The 20135-nt window shown below is 66.3% G+C and overlaps 1 protein-coding gene across 1 annotated transcript; it reads left to right on the top strand.

Moving 5' to 3' along the window:
- The first annotated feature begins 1504 nt into the window (after positions 1 to 1504).
- MFAP4 (microfibril associated protein 4) lies at positions 1505 to 15077 on the top strand. Its single transcript, XM_075928750.1, has 6 exons — positions 1505 to 1663; positions 8375 to 8453; positions 8574 to 8734; positions 9372 to 9468; positions 13895 to 14077; positions 14702 to 15077. The coding sequence occupies exons 1-6, from the start codon at positions 1658 to 1660 to the stop codon at positions 14947 to 14949; spliced, it is 774 nt and encodes a 257-aa protein (XP_075784865.1). The 5' UTR covers positions 1505 to 1657; the 3' UTR covers positions 14950 to 15077.
- Positions 15078 to 20135: the final 5058 nt, after the last annotated feature.

Raw genomic sequence — 20135 nt, 5'->3', positions numbered from 1 at the left:
CAGCAAAGCACCTAGACGGGATCTAGCCAAGGAGCGTGAGCCGAACATCAGAGAAGCCAATGGCTGGTGGCCACTGATCAGGTCGCCAGCGCCAGCAAGGGGTGGACAAAGGAATTCGCTGTTTGCAACAAGGGCTGGCTCTCAGGAAAGCTTTCCAGACCTAAGCTCACGGCTGGAACAGGCTCCTCGGGGGAGAGGGGGGGTCATGGATGTACCATCGCTGGAGGGGTCTAGGAACTTGTCTGGGAGGGTCTAGGTTGACTTGGTCCTACCTCAGCCTGGTGGGCATGAAGGAGAGGGCCTGCTGTGTTTCCATCCTGCCTGGCGCGGCCGCGATCGGCAAAGGGCCCTTCCCGAAGGGTTGGTCCCAAGGAGACGCGCTCTTCTCCACCCTCGGAGCCCACCTGCAGCTCCCGAGGCCTGGTCTGTTGTCGGACGTTTCCAGCGTGACTTCTGGATGCGCTCAGGCCTGGATTCCTCCTTCGAAGCCAATAAAATCCTTTCGCCCCCACAGCGGCCTCTCTGAGCAAATAAAGCAAGGGGAAGAGATTGCAGCTGGGCGCCCCCCCCGGTCCAGATGTGCTGGAGAGAGGGTGTGAACTCCTCGCGCCCCCTCCGCCGACGTGGGGTGGGGGGCTCGCCCCGGCAACGGGTCCAAGATGCACAGTAGCTGCGAGGCACCGCGAGCCGAGACGGGGCCCGCCACGCAGGGGCAGCTCCGTCAGGAAGCCGGCGGCCGGGCCGGGCCTACCCTGGAAGGATGGGGGGCTCAGATGGGGTGTCCCCAGGGTGAGCTAACGGCCTCGTCCTTGCACTGGCGAGATGTTCCCTTCCCAGAGGAGGAAATTCACGGTCCCCTGGATCCAGGCCAGTTTTCCACTGCAGATCCTGGGGGGGCGGGGCGCGGAGGCTGGGAAAGGAAGGCATGCAGCTGTTCACATCTGGATGTGAGCCACCGCCAGGCTCACCCCCCACCACAAGACCAGAGGGGCTGGAGGGGGAGCTGATACAGGCAGGACCACGCTGGCTTCCTTCCCACCCTGGGTGAACGTGCGCTGCCTGTTCCCACGCTGGAGCTAAATGCTCTATTAAAGCCAGAGAAAGAGTTTAACCCTCTCGGGCCTGCAGGGTAGAAGCCAGGAATCCTGGCTCCTGGGCCCCCTGCTCTAACCACTAGAGACCACTTCCCTCCCAGACCTGGGGAGAGAATCCAGGAGTCCTGGCTCCCAGCCGCCCCCCCGCTCTAACCACTATTCCCCACTTCCCTCCCAGAAGTCCTGGCTCCCCACTGACCCCTGCAGTCCCCAAAAGGCCTCTGTCTCCACCCCCCTACCCGGCTGGCCCCTGCCCGCTCACACGTGAGCCTGCGAACGGTGAACAATGTGTCCAGGCCAAGCTGCCCGGAGGGCGTGGATGTCCTCAGCCAGGGCCATGGCTGCGCTCCCCTCCCCCCGCTTTCATTTCCTGCCAGATGTGGTGTTTCCACCCAGCCCCGGTGCAGAGATTTCCAGCCTGTAAGCCGATCCCCGGGCTTTGGGGGGGCTGGGGGGCGGGGAGCAGGAAACGCGGGCGGCCGAGAGCAGAGCTCGCCGGGACCCTGGGCGCTCCGGCCAGACGAGGCAGGGGCTGCGGGCTGGGACGGGCGGCACACGGCGCCATGAAGGTAACACGGTGCCATGAAGGGGCGTGGGGGTGGAGGGAGCAGGCCGGGAGACGGAGCCGGGCCCCGCAGCGGGTGGGGCTGCGCCGGGCTCTGCCCCAGCAAAGGGGGCTGGCTCAGCTCGCGCTGCGGCAGGGCAGGCCAAGGCCAGGTGTGTCTGGCCGGCCCTCCCCCTGCAGGGCTCGCCAGGGACCCCAGCCCCCCCTGACCTCGCCAACCCCCTCTGTCTGCCCGCAACCCCCCTGCCTAGCCATCCCCTCTGTCTGCCTATCCCATAGCCCCCTGCCTACCCATCCCCTCTGTGTCTGCCTATCCCATAGCCCCCTGCCTACCCATCCCCTCTGTCTGCCTATCCCATAGCCCCCTGCCTACCCATCCCCTCTGTGTCTGCCTATCCCATAGCCCCCTGCCTACCCATTCCCTCTGTGTCTGCCTATCCCATAACCCCCCTGCCTACCCATCCCCTCTGTCTGCCTATCCCATAGCCCCCTGCCTACCCATCCCCTCTGTGTCTGCCTATCCCATAGCCCCCTGCCTACCCATTCCCTCTGTGTCTGCCTATCCCATAACCCCCCTGCCTACCCATCCCCTCTGTGTCTGCCTATCCCATAGCCCCCTGCCTACCCATCCCCTCTGTCTGCCTATCCCATAACCCCCCTGCCTACCCATCCCCTCTGTGTCTGCCTATCCCATAGCCCCCTGCCTACCCATCCCCTCTGTCTGCCTATCCCATAGCCCCCTGCCTACCCATCCCCTCTGTGTCTGCCTATCCCATAGCCCCCTGCCTACCCATCCCCCTCTGTCTGCCTATCCCATAGCCCCCCTGCCTACCCATCCCATAACCCCCCTGCCTACCCATCCCCTCTGTCTGCCTATCCCATAGCCCCCTGCCTACCCATCCCATAACCCCCCTGCCTACCCATCCCTTCTGTCTGCCTATCCCATAACCCCCCTGCCTACCCATCCCATAACCCCCCTGCCTACCCATCCCCTCTGTCTGCCTATCCCATAGCCCCCTGCCTACCCATCCCCCCCTGCCTACCCATCCCATAACCCCCCTGCCTACCCATCCCCTCTGTGTCTGCCTATCCCATAGCCCCCTGCCTACCCATCCCCCCCTGCCTACCCATCCCATAACCCCCCTGCCTACCCATCCCCTCTGTGTCTGCCTATCCCATAACCCCCCTGCCTACCCATCCCATAACCCCCCTGCCTACCCATCCCCTCTGTCTGCCTATCCCATAGCCCCCTGCCTACCCATCCCCTCTGTGTCTGCCTATCCCATAGCCCCCTGCCTACCCATCCCCTCTGTGTCTGCCTATCCCATAGCCCCCTGCCTACCCATCCCCCTCTGTGTCTGCCTATCCCATAGCCCCCTGCCTATCCATCCCATAACCCCCCTGCCTACCCATCCCCTCTGTGTCTGCCTATCCCATAGCCCCCTGCCTACCCATCCCCTCTGTGTCTGCCTATCCCATAACCCCCTGCCTACCCATCCCATAACCCCCCTGCCTACCCATCCCCCTCCGTCTCCCTATCCCATAACCCCCCTGCCTACCTCTGCCCTGCAAGCCTCTCTCTGCCTGACAACTTATCCCTTTAGTCTCCTTCTCTGCCTATCCCCTGCTCTTGATCTGCGTAGCTAGCTCCCTTCTCTCCCCCACCCCTCAACCTACCCCTCTGTCTAGCCCCCCCCCTTCCCCACCTCGCTCTCTTGCTCATCAATCCCATTCGCTCCAATCAACACGAGCGTGTGGCCCACATGCCCTGGGACCGCCGCCAAGGGAGACTGACATTTGCTGTACAGCCGTAGCCAGCAGCTTCTCGGTGTGTACCTCCTGCAGTAGACGCAGGTGGCTTTAGTCCCCAAGGTCACAGGCTCAATCCCCCCTCTGGCCAGCACTCTGCTTGTGGGGGATCGACCCCGCCAGACTTGATCTCTTTCCGAAGCGTTTGGCAGCGTGAGGCTGGTAATAGACAGAGACTGTCGGACATTTGACTTCCTACCACAAGGTATATTGGCTGAAAAACCAGCCTGGTATCAAATGACCATACCCCACTTTCTGTGGGTTAGATCCTGGCCAGCGGGTAGGTCTCTAACTGTCCCAGGGGATCTCCACGGAGCAGGTGCATTTCTAGCGGGGTCCCACCACTGGCGGTTTTTGGCCCTACACCATTTCACACTAGTGTCTGTGACTTGGAAGAGAACACAACATCTTCACTGAGAGAGTTTGCAGCTGCCTCACGGCCCTGCTACTCACCAGGCACTGGCAAGGACAGCCAGGAGAACCCACACAGCTGCAGAGAGCAACAGACGGGGCAGGGAAGCATGAGGATCAGGGATATGGGCTGGAAGGTGGAGGAGCCCTGTATGTTCCACCCAGCCCTGGCTTGGCGGGAGGCCAGGGCCTTCAGGGGGAAGAGGAGTGGTGGGGGTGGGGAACCATGGTCCCCCCACTTTTAAGAAGAACAATGCCAGTTATTTACATATTCGGAGGTTCTATGTTTTCAAATATGTAGACATCAATTGCAGCCCAAAATCCAAAGAGAATGGTTCTCCCTTTGCATTTCTTTGTGCTGACCAATATTTGCACTGGACAGATCAAAAAGTAAATGGTGTTTTTCCGGTCACTTCCTATGTGCACGGTCATGCAGTCTCTGCCTCATGAAAGTTGAACTTCAAATTATGTGCCGAAAAGAATTGCCTTTAAAAATAAAAGTGTGCCCTACAAGTCCACTCAGTCCTACTGCTTGCTCAGCCAATGGCTCAAGCAAACAAGTGTGTTTACATTTGAGGGAGGTAATGCTGCCTGCTTCGTGTTCACAGTGGTCCTTGAAAGCGAGAACAGATGTTTGCATGGCATTGTCGTAGCTGGCATCACAAAATATTTACATGCCAGGTGTGCTAAAGAGTCGTGTGGCCATGCTGCTTATGGGCTCTGCTGCATAATGATCCAAAGCAGCGTGGACTGACCTACGTTCCTTCTCATCATCTGAATCAAATGCCACTAGCAGATGATTGATTTCCGTTTCCGGTGCTTTGGGTTCTGTACTTTCGGAGGGTTGCTCTTTTAAGACTTCGGAAAGCTCATTCCATGCTTCGTCCCTCTCAGATTTTGGAAGGCTCTTAAACCTCGGGACAAGTGCTGGAGCCATCTTTAGAAATCTCACTCTGGAGCTTGCTTTGCGTTTTGTCAAATCTGCCGTGACAGTGTTCTTAGAATGAACAACATGTGCCAAGTCGTCATCCGAGACGGCAATAACATGAAATATGTGGTAGAGTGTGGGTAAAACAGAGCAGGAGATATGCAGTTCTCCCCCAACAAGGTCAGTCACAAACTTAATTAACACATTTTTTTAACGAGCATCCTCAGCCTGGACGCATGTCCTCTGTAGAAGCATGAAGGGACACATGTATGTTTAGCAAAGCTGTCATGTAAATACCAGGCAAAGTGCCATGAGAACATTTGCTCTCACTTTCCGGTGACATGGGAAATAAGAAGTGGGCAGCATTATCTCCCGTAAATATAAACAAATTTGTCTGAGCCATTGGCTGAACAAAAAGTAGGACTAAGTGGACTTGTCGGCTCTAAAGTTTTACTTTTTTTTTACCAAAAAAACCCACCTTACCCTTTCCCAATAAACAGATTGCACTCCAGTGCCTGTATGAGGCAGGATGAAAAATACTATCACTTTTGTCTTTTTTACAGTACAAATATTTGTAATACAAATTAATCATGTCAAGTGCATACTGTGAACTTTATAGTCTGTGTTGTCACTGAAATCAATATAATTCAAAAGGCAGAAACCCATCCAAAAATATCGAATGCATTTCACTTGGCATTCCGGTGTTTAACAGTGCGGTTAAAAAGCAATTAGTCATGGTTCATTTCTGGAATTGCAATTCCGTTTTTGAGTTAATCATGGGAACGAACCGCAATTCATTGACAGCCTTAGTTATTTGACCTGTATCTTCAACCCTGGTGCGACCGCTACTGGAATCCTCTGTCCAGATCTGGTGTCTGCGGTCCGAGAAGGATGTTGATAAATTAGAAAGGGAATAGGGAAGAGCCATGAAAATGAAGCACAGATTAGAAACCATTCTTAGTGGTGAAAGGCTCCAGGAAGTCGATTGATTTAACTTACGAGAAGATCCAGGGATGACTTAATCCCAGTCCATAAATGGCCAAATGGGAACAAGTCTACTATATATTTGAGAGAGTTTGTTTGTTCATGCGAGCGAGCGAGTCTGTCTGGCCAGCCATCTGTTTGTTCAAGAATTTCTCCTAAATGGTAAACGCTAGGACCACCCAATTCGGTAGGCAGCGTCCTCTCACCACAGCTCAAAGCAAGGGCAGGGTTTGGTTGCGCCAGGACAAGGGGCTGTGTCTGGAACGGAATTGCTTCTCACAAAACCTGACAGAAAAGAGAGACTCAGTCCTGAGCCGCCCACCCGCAAGGAGCGAAGGGAAAGTGCCCCGTTTGCTGCATTCCTCATTCTGGCTGGGGGGGTGCATGGGGCAGATGAACCTGGACCTGCCCCAGCAAGGGGACATGCCCCCCTCCCCTGCTGTGCCCGCTGCAGCTGCAGCAGCCATGGAGAAGTGCTTCTCCCCAAGCCCCAAGCCGCTGCAGTGAGGGAGGGCTGGGGTTGTCCTCTCTCCCTGGCGCAGCCTGCATATGAACCACCCCCCACCCCACAACCCTGCCCCACATCTATGATTAAAATGAAGACAAACAGAACTGACCTGAGAGAAGGACCTGAGCAATGCCGGATGAATCGTCTAGTGTTTCGGTTCGGGCTCCTCAGTGTTGCAAAGAAAGATCATAGAACCCTAGAGCACTAGAACTGGGAGGGACCTCGAGGCATCCGCTCCGGGCAAATTGCTCCGACTCAGGGCTCCTTAGAGCCTCTGACCAGTGGCCTTCCCAAACAGGTCACAAACCAGCACTCCGAGCAAAACCCCTGACAGCCCAGCTCTCCCTGTGCCACAGTCAGCCCCAGGCCTAACACACAGGGGAGGGGTTATGGGACCCAATCTCACCCACCCCCAACGGGTCTTTCCAGTCCCAAAGAACCAGCCACAAATCCCAGTCAATGTACACTCTGGATCTAACCCACGAGGTCACGCCGGGCCAGTCCTTGAGCATCTACCATCGAAGGGGTTATTACGAAAAGAAAGAAAAGCCTGAGAGTGAGGTTGTGAAGGAGAATAGGGGATGTCTACACTACCAGCCCAGTTCGAACTAGGCTTTCTACCGTTACTCCTCGTGAATTCGAAAGCCTAATTCGAACTACCTACTCCGTGCCGCGAGTAGCCGCGTGTAGCCGCAGGCACGGAGTCCACACTAACGGGGATTTAAAAATGGCGGCGCCTGGCAAGATGCAAATGAAGCCTGGGATATTTAAATCCCGGGCTTCATTTGCAACTTCGAATGCCTACATTAGCCAGTTCAAACTAGGGGGGCAGTGTAGACATACCCATACATGACATGCACCGAATCATCCAGTTCTCGATGCAGGCTCTCAGCAGAGCTGGCTTAAAAGTCTCTGGTGCACATCCTATGCCAGGATGGGTCCACGGTGCTTCCCGGCTCACTGTGCCTCGCAAGGCTGCATCTGGGATCAGAAGCAGAACTGAAGACAAGATGGAGTCGCCTTGTGGCATTTTATATCCATCCCTGGTCTCTTCCAAGCTGGAGCGGGTCACATGGCCCAGTGACCGATCCCAGTATCCCCATGATACTGGCTGGTTTGCTGGTCCCAGGCACATTCCTCAGGTGGGTACTGGCCTCTCCGAGAGCCTCGTCCCTGGAGCCTCGCTAATTAGCACAGTCACTGACTGATGATTCCTAGCCCTTGCTCTGCCTCAGACGGAGAATCTCCCAGCGTCAACACAGAGTCCATGTTTTCTAACCCCACACAGACATCACACACGCACATGAATCACACACACAGGATCAGTAGGACACGAGCTTCCATTGGACACCTCACATGACCCCTTTGTACAGACTTTGGAGCAACCCCCCCCCTCCAGGCGCAGCAGTGATATGGCTGCTCCCCTTAAAATCCAGTAACGAGACAAAAGCACCGTCTAGACCATCCTGACAGGTGTCTGTCCAGCCTGCTCCCCAGCCCGATGGCTGGCAGTCAAAGCTGGAACAAACTCCGCCGGGACACAAGGCATGGGTGGCTGCGGGCGTGGTGGTGGGGGGGGGAATTAACCGTTGGGGAGTGGACATTTGGAGCATGTGAATGAAGCCAAGGTGGTCCTGGGGCAATCAGGGTCCAGCCACCTCAGAGGGCGACGAGACCCCCCAGAAGAAGCGAGCCCGTCATGGCGGTGGGGGTCCGGCGGGTCTTTCACAGAAGCCTTTCACGTTCTGCACCGGCCGGTGGCTTGGACCTCTGTTGCCGGGTTCCGGCCATGGGGGGACACGTGATGGAGCCTGAGATACACCCGGCGTAGAGCGACTGTGCCCCCCGGGAGACCGGGGTGAAGGGTTCATTCCTTCGGGGGGGCCAACCAGAGGGGAAAAGACCAAGGGTCTTACTGGTTTGGGGAGCCCCAAAACGCCATCAGTCCCCAGCCCAAAACCTTTGTGGGACTAGACGTTAAATCTCTACAGGGGAGGGACGTTCAGAGCCGGGCCAATTCCAGGGTCCCCCATTGTTACTCTGAAGCTCCCCACTCGGGGTCTGTCTCTCTCCAGTTGCTGGTCCATTTCCCGCTGCTGGTCCTCCTGCTGGCTCCAGCGCCCACGGCCAATGGCCAAGCCATCCTTACGCAAGGTAAGTCCCATCCGAAGCCGTGTGGATCCTGCTAGCAGGGCTAGCAGCGGGGCAGGGCTCAATGGGCCAGGAGGAGGACGGGGCCGCGCCGGGTCTGACGACGCTCTCTCCGCCGGGCAGCCGAGCAAAAGTTGTGTGCGGACGAGCCCCTCCCCCTGGACTGCGATGACATCTACGACCAGGGCTCGGAGACGGACGGGGTCTATCTCATCTACCCCGCGGGCCCCAACACCCCCGTGCCGGTCTACTGCGACATGACCACGGACGACGGGAAATGGACGGTGCGTCAACCCCTCAGGCGCCCTTCCACCTCTCTCTCCACCAGCCCCCATGCCCCTCCCGGGGCCAGGAGAGACCCCAGGAGTCCCGGATCCCACCCGCTCCCCGCTCTAACCACTAGCCCCCACTGCCCTCGCAGCCAGGAGAGAGCCCAGGAGTCCTGGATCCCACCTGCTCCCCGCTCTAACCACTAGCCCCCACTGCCCTCGCAGCCAGGAGAGACCCCAGGAGTCCCTGATCCCACCTGCTCCCCACTCTAACCACTAGCCCCCACTGCCCTCGCAGCCAGGAGAGACCCCAGGAGTCCCGGATCCCACCTGCTCCCCACTCTAACCACTAGCCCCCACTGCCCTCGCAGCCAGGAGAGAGCCCAGGAGTCCTGGATCCCACCTGCTCCCCGCTCTAACCACTAGCCCCCACTGCCCTCGCAGCCAGGAGAGACCCCAGGAGTCCCGGATCCCACCTGCTCCCCACTCTAACCACTAGCCCCCACAGCCCTCGCAGCCAGGAGAGAACCCAGGAGTCCCGGATCCCACCTGCTCCCCGCTCTAACCACTAGCCCCCACTGCCCTCGCAGCCCAGAAAGGGACGTCCTGCCGGAGCCCCTCCCCCGGGCGTCTGACCCCGCTCTCTCTCCAGGTCTTCCAGAAGCGCTTCAACGGCTCCGTCAGCTTCTTCCGGGGCTGGAACGACTATCGGTTCGGGTTCGGCAGGGCCGACGGGGAGTACTGGCTGGGTAGGTGATGGGACCGGGCCTCCCACCAGCCTCCCCTGCGCCCGTTCGTCTGACCAGAGTGCCCTACCGTGGGTCGCTCCCCCCCGTCCCCCCCTCCAGCCCTGCCTTGTCCGACCCACCCCACCGCCGGCCCCACCCCCCTCCTCGTCCACCCCTCCGGCCCTGCCTTGTCCGACCCGCCCCACCGCCGGCCCCACCCCCCCCTCGTCCACCCCTCTGGCCCTGCCTTGTCCGACCCGCCCCACCGCCGGCCCCACCCCCCCCCGTCCGCCCCTCCGGCCCTGCCTTGTCCGACCCGCCCCACCGCCGGCCCCCCCCCCCCCGTCCGCCCCTCCGGCCCTGCCTTGTCCGACCCGCCCCACCGCCGGCCCCACCCCCCTCCTCGTCCACCCCTCCGGCCCTGCCTTGTCCGACCCGCCCCACCGCCGGCCCCACCCCCGTCCGCCCCTCCGGCCCTGCCTTGTCCGACCCACCCCACCGCCGGCCCCACCCCCCCCCCGTGCGCCCCTCCGGCCCTGCCTTGTCCGACCCGCCCCACCGCCGGCCTCCCCCCCCCCGTCCGCCCCTCCGGCCCTGCCTTGTCCGACCCGCCCCACCGCCGGCTCCACCCCCCCCCCCCGTCCGCCCCTCCGGCCCTGCCTTGTCCGACCCGCCCCACCGCCGGCCCCACCCCCCTCCTCGTCCACCCCTCCAGCCCTGCCTTGTCCGACCCGCCCCACCGCCGGCTCCACCCCCCCCCCCCCCGTCCGCCCCTCCGGCCCCTGCCTTGTCCGACCCGCCCCACCGCCGGCCCCACCCCCCTCCTCGTCCACCCCTCCAGCCCTGCCTTGTCCGACCCGCCCCACCGCCGGCTCCACCCCCCCCCCCGTCCGCCCCTCCGGCCCTGCCTTGTCTGACCCGCCCCACCGCCGGCCCCACCCCCCTCCTCGTCCGCCCCTCCGGCCCTGCCTTGTCCGACCCGCCCCACCGCCGGCCCCACCCCCCCCGTCCGCCCCTCCGGCCCTGCCTTGTCCGACCCGCCCCACCGCCGGCTCCACCCCCCCCCCCCGTCCGCCCCTCCGGCCCTGCCTTGTCCGACCCCACCCCACCGCCGGCCCCACCCCCCTCCTCGTCCACCCCTCCGGGCCTGCCTTGTCCGACCCGCCCCACCGCCGGCTCCACCCCCCCCCGTCCGCCCCTCCGGCCCTGGCCTTGTCCGACCCACCCCACCGCCGGCCCCACCCCCCTCCTCGTCCACCCCTCCGGGCCTGCCTTGTCCGACCCGCCCCACCGCCGGCTCCACCCCCCCCCCGTCCGCCCCTCCGGCCCTGCCTTGTCCGACCCGCCCCACCGCCGGCTCCACCCCCCCCCGTCCGCCCCTCCGGCCCTGCCTTGTCCGACCCGCCCCACCGCCGGCTCCACCCCCCCCCGTCTGCCCCTCCGGCCCTGCCTTGTCCGACCCGCCCCACCGCCGGCCCCACCCCCCTCCTCGTCCACCCCTCCGGCCCTGCCTTGTCCGACCCGCCCCACCGCCGGCTCCACCCCCCCCGTCCGCCCCTCCGGCCCTGCCTTGTCCGACCCACCCCACCGCCGGCCCCACCCCCCTCCTCGTCCACCCCTCCGGGCCTGCCTTGTCCGACCCGCCCCACCGCCGGCTCCACCCCCCCCCGTCCGCCCCTCCGGCCCTGCCTTGTCCGACCCACCCCACCGCCGGCCCCACCCCCCTCCTCGTCCACCCCTCCGGGCCTGCTTTGTCCGACCCGCCCCACCGCCGGCTCCACCCCCCCCCCGTCCGCCCCTCCGGCCCTGCCTTGTCCGACCCGCCCCACCGCCGGCTCCACCCCCCCCCCGTCCGCCCCTCCGGCCCTGCCTTGTCCGACCCGCCCCACCGCCGGCTCCACCCCCCCCCCGTCCGCCCCTCCGGCCCTGCCTTGTCCGACCCGCCCCACCGCCGGCCCCACCCCCCTCCTCGTCCACCCCTCCGGCCCTGCCTTGTCCGACCCGCCCCACCGCCGGCTCCACCCCCCCCGTCCGCCCCTCCGGCCCTGCCTTGTCCGACCCGCCCCACCGCCGGCCCCCACCCCCCCCGTCCGCCCCTCCGGCCCTGCCTTGTCCGACCCGCCCCACCGCCGGCTCCACCCCCCCCCCGTCCGCCCCTCCGGCCCTGCCTTGTCCGACCCGCCCCACCGCCGGCCCCACCCCCCTCCTCGTTCACACCCTCCGGCCCTGCCTTGTCTGACCTGCCCCACCGCCGGCTCCACCCCCCCCCCCCCGTCCGCCCCTCCGGCCCTGCCTTGTCCGACCCGCCCCACCGCCGGCCCCACCCCCCTCCTCGTCCACCCCTCCAGCCCTGCCTTGTCCGACCCGCCCCACCGCCGGCTCCACCCCCCCCCCCCGTCCGCCCCTCCGGCCCTGCCTTGTCCGACCCGCCCCACCGCCGGCCCCACCCCCCCCGTGCGCCCCTCCGGCCCTGCCTTGTCCGACCCGCCCCACCGCCGGCTCCACCCCCCCCCGTGCACCCCTCCGGCCCTGCCTTGTCCGACCCGCCCCACCGCCGGCTCCCACCCCCCCCCGTCCGCCCCTCCGGCCCTGCCTTGTCCGACCCGCCCCACCGCCGGCCCCCACCCCCCCCCGTGCGCCCCTCCGGCCCTGCCTTGTCCGACCCGCCCCACCGCCGGCTCCACCCCCCCCCCCGTCCGCCCCTCCGGCCCTGCCTTGTCCGACCCGCCCCACCGCCGGCCCCACCCCCCCCCCGTGCGCCCCTCCGGCCCTGCCTTGTCCGACCCGCCCCACCGCCGGCTCCACCCCCCCCCGTGCGCCCCTCCGGCCCTGCCTTGTCCGACCCGCCCCACCGCCGGCTCCACCCCCCCCCGTCCGCCCCTCCGGCCCTGCCTTGTCCGACCCGCCCCACCGCCGGCCCCACCCCCCCCCCCGTGCGCCCCTCCGGCCCTGCCTTGTCCGACCCGCCCCACCGCCGGCTCCACCCCCCCCCGTCCGCCCCTCCGGCCCTGCCTTGTCCGACCCGCCCCACCGCCGGCCCCACCCCCCTCCTCGTCCGCCCCTCCGGCCCTGCCTTGTCCGACCCGCCCCACCGCCGGCTCCACCCCCCCCCCGTCCGCCCCTCCGGCCCTGCCTTGTCCGACCCGCCCCACCGCCGGCCCCACCCCCCTCCTCGTCCAGCCCTCCGGCCCTGCCTTGTCTGACCCACCCCACCGCCGGCCCCACCCCCCCCTCGTCCACCCCTCCGGCCCTGCCTTGTCTGACCCGCCCCACCGCCGGCCCCACCCCCCCCTCGTCCACCCCTCCGGCCCTGCCTTGTCCGACCCGCCCCACCGCCGGCCCCACCCCCACCTCGTCCACCCCTCCGGCCCTGCCTTGTCCGACCCGCCCCAACCGCCGGCCCCACCCCCACCTCGTCCACCCCTCCGGCCCTGCCTTGTCTGACCCGCCCCACCGCCGGCCCCACCCCCCTCCTCGTTCACCCCTCCGGCCCTGCCTTGTCTGACCTGCCCCACCACCGGCCCCACCCCCCTCCTCGTCCACCCCTCCGGCCCTGCCTTGTCCGACCCGCCCCACCGCCGGCCCCACCCCCCTCCTCGTTCACCCCTCCGGCCCTGCCTTGTCCGACCCGCCCCACCGCCGGCCCCACCCCCCTCCTCGTTCACACCCTCCGGCCCTGCCTTGTCTGACCTGCCCCACCACCGGCCCCACCCCCCTCCTCGTCCACCCCTCCGGCCCTGCCTTGTCCGACCCGCCCCACCGCCGGCCCCACCCCCCTCCTCGTCCATCCCTCCGGCCCTGCCTTGTCCGACCCACCCCACCGCCGGCCCCACCCCCTACCTCGTCCACCCCTCCGGCCCTGCCTTGTCTGACCGGCCCCACCACCGGCCCCACCCCCCTCCTCGTCCACCCCTCCGGCCCTGCCTTGTCCGACCCGCCCCACCGCCGGCCCCACCCCCTACCTCGTCCACCCCTCCGGCCCTGCCTTGTCTGACCGGCCCCACCACTGGCCCTACCCCCCTCCTCGTCCACCCCTCCGGCCCTGCCTTGTCCGACCCGCCCCACCACTGGCCCCACCCCCTACCTCGTCCACCCCTCCGGCCCTGCCTTGTCTGACCGGCCCCACCACCGGCCCCACCCCATCTAACCCGCCCCTTCACTGGCCCCAAACCTCACCCCTCCTCTGCCCCACCCACCTAACCCTCCCCCCTCCAGCTCCGTGAACCCCGTGAGTCCAGCCCGTCCCACATGCTGCCATCCACCCACCGGTGCACACCCCCGGCCATCCGCCCACCCCCACCGCCATCGCCTCCCCCTCCCCATTCTTTCCCCTTTCTCCCGTCCCTGGCTTCCCGGTTCCTGCCCGGTGCCCCAGTGGAAACGCGCTCCCCCCCCCCCCCGAGTACCCTGTCCCCGGGGGAGCCTCACTCGCGCGCCCCGCCCGCAGGGCTGCAGAACATCCACCTGCTGACCCTGAAGCGCAAGTACGAGCTGCGGGTGGACCTGGAGGACTTTGAGAACAACACGGCCTGGGCCAAGTACACCGACTTCTCCCTGTCGCCGCACGCCATCAGCGCCGAGGAGGACGGCTACACCCTACACGTGGGGGCCTTCACCGACGGCGGGGCCGGTGAGAGAGCCCAGGCGGCCGGGTCCCGGGCCCCTCCTGCAAGCCATACCCTGAATCTCACCTACCCCGCTCTAACCACTAGCCCCTACTCCCCTGCCAGAGCCGGGGAGAGAACGCAGAGGCCCTGGCCCCAGGCCCCTCCCCCGCTCTAACCACTAGCCCCTGCTCCCCTGCCAGAGCCGGGGAGAGAACACAGAGGCCCTGGCCCCAGGCCCCTCCCCCACACTAACCACTAGCCCCTACTCCCCTCCCAGAGCCGGGGAGAGAACGCAGAGGCCCTGGCCCCAGGCCCCTCCCCCGCTCTAACCACTAGCCCCTACTCCCCTCCCAGAGCCGGGGAGAGAACGCAGAGGCCCTGGCCCCAGGCCCCTCCCCCGTTCTAACCACTAGCCCCTACTCCCCTCCCAGAGCCGGGGAGAGAACGCAGAGGCCCTGGCCCCAGCCCCCTCCCCCACGCATCTCCCCGGCCCTTCCTCAGTGTCCCTCTCACCAAAAATGCTGGGAGGAAAGCAAGGGGAGGAGACGCCCTACCCGGGCCCATCCCGCCCGTCCCCTTCCCAGGGCGGGGCCCGCTCCCCCGGTGGGACGGAGCCCCCCCTTCTAACCCGCCCCCCTCCGATCCAGGCGACTCCTTGTCCTACCACACGGGGCAGAAGTTCTCCACCTTCGACCGGGACCAGGACCTGTACGTGCAGAACTGCGCGGCGCTCTCCTCCGGGGCCTGGTGGTTCAAAAGCTGCCACTTCTCCAACCTGAACGGCTTCTACCTGGGCGGGGCCCACCTCTCCTACGCCAACGGCCTCAACTGGGCCCAGTGGAAGGGCTTCTACTACTCGCTGCGCAAGAGCGAGATGAAAATCCGGCGCATCTGAGCATGTCGGACTGGGGGCCGCGAGTTCGAATCCCGGGGGGGCGGGAGTGAGGGGCGCCCATCCGAGGGGCTGGCCCCTGCCCCCTTGTGCCCCACTCTCTGTCCCCTAATAAAACTCCCTTCCCTGAGGCTGCTCTCTGGCTCTTTACAGGATGGGGGGGTCACAACCCCCAGTCTGCCCCGTCTTTGCTCCCCGCCCCCGACAGATAGCGGAGCGACAGCGGACCTCAGCTCAGCTGGCACCCAGAGGCCGTGCATTGGGGGGAGTCTGGGGGCTGCCCCCCAGAGTGCTGGGTCTTAGCCATCCCACACACCTGGCTCCCTGCCCAGCCTCATGGAGGCTGCTCACGAGCCTGGACCCCGCCGGACAGACTTTGTCCCACAATGCACTGCAAACTGAGCCGTCTGGAGAGGCATCGCCGGTGTCCCACAATGCACGGGTGGGGCGGCTCCCTGGGGTCCCACAGAGCACTGCAAATTACCCAGCAGCCCTTGCTGCATGGCTCCGTAGAGAGGGGCTTCACTGGTATCCCACAATGCTTTGCTGCAAGACTGTCCTTCTATCTGCATCCCTGAGGGAATTGGCTTCAACTTGGTCCCACAATGCATTGCAAATTACCCAGCAACCCTAGCTACAAGGCCCCGTTCCCAGGGTAGCATCGCTAGCCTCCCACAATGCACTTGGCCATTAGCTATGAGTCTTCAGCACACATCACCCAGCAAACTTTGCTGCATCTCAACCTGAACAGGGCCGCCTCCCACAATGCATTGCAACCCACCCAGCATCTAGGGGACCGTCACTAGCCTCCCACAATGCATTGCAACCCACCCACCATCTAGGGGACCGTCACTAGCCTCCCACAATGCATTGTAACCCACCCAGCGTCTAGGGGACCGTCGCTAGCCTCCCACAATGCATTGCAACCCACCCAGCGTCTAGGGGACCGTCACTAGCCTCCCACAATGCATTGCAACCCACCCAGCGTCTAGGGGACCGTCGCTAGCCTCCCACAATGCATTGCAACCCACCCAGCGTCTAGGGGACCGTCGCTAGCCTCCCACAATGCATTGCAACCCACCCAGTGTCTAGGGGACCGTCGCTAGCCTCCCACAATGCATTGCAACCCACCCAGCATCTAGGGGACCGTCGCTAGCCTCCCACAATGCATTGCACAGTGTCACTGCCTCCCCTACCCCCAGCGGCATGTTGGGGGCGCAGCTCAGAGCTAACTCCTCAGATCCCTTCCTCCTTGTTTGGTGCCCCCACTTCTAGAGCCCTGCAGCCCCAGCTGATCCCCCAAACGTACCAGACCTGTGCCCCATCGGCGGGCCTAACCGGACACAGCCTTGATCCGAAACAGCCATGCAAGAGCCCTGGAGTCCCGGCCCCCAGCCCGCCTGCTCTACCCACTAGACTCCACTCCCCTCCGAAGCCAGGAGAGAGCCCTGGAGTCCTGGCCCCCAGCCCGCCTGCTCTACCCACTAGACTCCACTCCCCTCCGAAGCCAGGAGAGAGCCCTGGAGTCCTGGCTCCCAGCCCGCCTGCTCTACCCACTAGACTCCACTCCCCTCCGAAGCCAGGAGAGAGCCCTGGAGTCCTGGCCCCCAGCCCGCCTGCTCTACCCACTAGACTCCACTCCCCTCCGAAGCCAGGAGAGAGCCCTGGAGTCCTGGCTCCCAGCCCGCCTGCTCTACCCACTAGACTCCACTCCCCTCCGAAGCCAGGAGAGAGCCCTGGAGTCCTGGCCCCCAGCCCGCCTGCTCTACCCACTAGACTCCACTCCCCTCCGAAGCCAGGAGAGAGCCCTGGAGTCCTGGCTCCCAGCCCGCCTGCTCTACCCACTAGACTCCACTCCCCTCCGAAGCCAGGAGAGAGCCCTGGAGTCCTGGCTCCCAGCCCGCCTGCTCTACCCACTAGACTCCACTCCCCTCCGAAGCCAGGAGAGAGCCCTGGAGTCCTGGCTCCCAGCCCGCCTGCTCTACCCACTAGACTCCACTCCCCTCCGAAGCCAGGAGAGAGCCCTGGAGTCCTGGCTCCCAGCCCGCCTGCTCTACCCACTAGACTCCACTCCCCTCCGAAGCCAGGAGAGAGCCCTGGAGTCCTGGCCCCCACCCGCCTGCTCTACCCACTAGACTCCACTCCCCTCGCGAAGCCAGGAGAGAGCCCTGGAGTCCTGGCCCCCCGCCCGCCCCGCTCTGACCCCAGACATGTCTAGACAGCTGTAGCTCCCTGGCTCCCTGCAGTTGTATCTGGCTCCCGCCCCGGCCCTGCAGCCAAAGTCAGGCTTTGAGGGATGAGCTCACTGCACACGGGTTCTGAGACGCAGATCCTCAGCCAACATCTCTGCCGAGCCTCAGCCACGACCCGGCCTGTGTCCCTACGTGCCCCAGGGGGCTGCACGGCGGGAGTGGGGGGCACCGGCAGGGCTGGGCTGGCAGGGGCTGTGGGGCGGGAGTGTGGGGCACTGGCAGGGCTGGGCTGGCAGGGGCTGGGGGGTGGGAGTGAGGGACACTGGGGGAGGCTGGGCTGGCAGGGGCTGTGGGGCGGGAGTGAGGGGCACCAGCAGGGCTGGGCTGGCAGGGGCTGGGGGGCGGGAGTGGGGGGCACCGGCAGGGCTGGGCTGGCAGGGGCTGGGGGGCGGGAGTGGGGGGCACCGGCAGGGCTGGGCTGGCAGGGGCTGGGGGGCGGGAGTGGGGGGCACCGGCAGGGCTGAGCTGGCAGGGGCTGTGGGGTGGGAGTGAGGGGCAACGGCAGGGCTGGGGGGAGCTGGGCTGGCAGGGGGTGGGGGGCGGGAGTGGGGGGCACCGGCAGGGCTGAGCTGGCAGGGGCCGTGGGGCGGGTCTGAGGGGCACCGGCAGGGCTGGGGGGAGCTGGGCTGGCAGGGGCTGTGGGGCGGGAGTGAGGGGCACCGGCAGGGCTGGGGGGAGCTGGGCTGGCAGGGGCTGGGGGGCGGGTCTGAGGGGCACCGGCAGGGCTGGACTGGCAGGGGCTGGGGGGCAGGTCTGAGGGGCACCGGCAGGGCTGGGCTGGCAGGGGCTGGGGGGCGGGTCTGAGGGGCACTGGCAGGGCTGGGGGGAGCTGGGCTGGCAGGGGCTGGGGGGTGGGAGTGGGGGGCACCGGCAGGGCTGGGCTGGCAGGGGCTGTGGGGTGGGAGTGGCGGGCACTGGGGGGGCTGGGCTGGCAGGGGCTGGGGGGCGGGTCTGAGGGGCACCGGCAGGGCTGGGCTGGCAGGGGCTGTGGGGCGGGTCTGAGGGGCACTGGCAGGGCTGGGGGGAGCTGGGCTGGCAGGGGCTGGGGGGTGGGAGTGGGGGGCACCGGCAGGGCTGGGCTGGCAGGGGCTGTGGGGCGGGTTTGAGGGGCACTGGCAGGGCTGGGGGGAGCTGGGCTGGCAGGGGCTGGGGGGCGGGAGTGGGGGGCACCGGCAGGGCTGGGGGCAGGGCTGGGCTGGCAGGGGCTGTGGGGCGGGTCTGAGGGGCACTGGCAGGGCTGGGGGGAGCTGGGCTGGCAGGGGCTGGGGGGAGCTGGGCTGATAGGGGCTGTGGGGCGGGAGTGGGGGGTACTGGGGGGGCTGGGCTGGCAGGGGCTGGGGGGTGGGAGTGGGGGGCACCGGCAGGGCTGGGCTGGCAGGGGCTGGGGGGCGGGAGTGCGGGGTACTGGGGGGGCTGGGCTGGCAGGGGCTGGGGGGTGGGAGTGGGGGGCACCGGCAGGGCTGGGCTGGCAGGGGCTGGGGGGCGGGAGTGCGGGGCACTGGGGGGGCTGGACTGGCAGGGGCTGGGGGGTGCGAGTGGGGGGCACCGGCAGGGCTGGGCTGGCAGGGGCTGGGGGGTGGGAGTGCGGGGCACTGGGGGAGGCTTGGCTGGCAGGGAGCAAGGGGCCCATCTACCCCGGTCTCCCACCTCCTGGCTATGCCAGAGGAGCTGCCGGCTCCGAGTCGATGGAACCGGGGGACCTGCCCCCCATTGCAGGTGTCACACGGAGCCTGCCTGTCCCAGGGGAGTATCTGACCCCTCCCCCATCTTTTCCCACCTCTCCCTTCCCGTCATGCCGGCTGCCCCTCACCCCGGTGTCTGGTCTCCCAGCAGCAGGTGCCCCCCGTGACGGCGCGTCGGGGTTCTCCCGACCCTGCACCCCCGCCCCCAGCCGGATGTGACTCCGCCAGCCAGTGGAAGAGCGAGGGGTCACTGCGGCCCCGCATGGGACGGATGGGGGCTTAGGACGGCTCCCCTGGGGGAAGGGGTCGCAGGCCCCTGAGCCTCCCTACACTGGTTAGTCTGCGTCCCCCACCCTGCCCCACAGCCGCCTGCCCCCTCCACAACACCCCTTCCTTTGCTCAGCGCCCTGGTCTCCGGGACATGAGGCTCTCGGGGCCACCCCCGCCGGGCAGTGCAGACGCAGGCCAGCAGGGGTCACCCCCAGCCCACACAGCAACCAGGGAGTGCCCCGCCAGCGTGGGCCCAGGGCCACAAGTGGAGACAGCCCCCCCCCCGTCACTCCCCCGACCCCTCAGGCCAGATCGTGGGGTGGCAGGTCCGCCCCGGCCCCACGGCCTGGCACGTGGGGGGGACTCGCTCACCACCTGCCAGGGTGTGGGGCCGGGCACTGCTTCCAGGGGTGTTGGCAGGGGTGTCCCGGACGCCTGGGTTCCTCGTGCTGGTCTCTCTCCTGCAGTCTCCAGGACCCGCCCTGTACACGGTCCCCCTGGGCCCACGTGCTGTCGGCCCCTGGCCCCGTCTGTCCCCCAGCCCCAACACGCCACCTGCTGCTCCACCCCCTTGGGGTCCAGCCCCTCGGCCTCCCCGGGCGCTGGGTCTCCACTGGGGGGACGTGCACCAAAAGTCTAGGCACCTGGGTTCTCTGTGGGGGGGAGTAGAGACTAAGGGATACAGCAGCGGGAAGGGGGGAGCCAGGACACCTGGGTTCCATCCCTGGCTCTGGGAGAGGAGTGGGGGCTAGTGGTTAGAGCCGGGGGCTGGGAGGCAGGACACCTGGTTAGAACTGCGGCTGTGGGGAGAGTCTGGAAGCTGGGACTAGAACCCAGGTGTCTTCACTCCCGTCCCCCACTTCCAGTTCCCATCCCCACCCCATAGCCCCTGCAGGATGTGTGGGTCCCACTGGGACACCCCGACCTAGGAGGCCTCTATCCCGAGCTCTGCTGGGATTGGCTGATAACGCAGGACCAGGTGAAC

Source organism: Pelodiscus sinensis, chromosome 4 (assembly GCF_049634645.1).
Source record: "Pelodiscus sinensis isolate JC-2024 chromosome 4, ASM4963464v1, whole genome shotgun sequence".
NCBI classification, from domain to species: domain Eukaryota; kingdom Metazoa; phylum Chordata; order Testudines; family Trionychidae; genus Pelodiscus; species Pelodiscus sinensis.
This window is presented reverse-complemented; position numbering and strand designations above follow the sequence as displayed.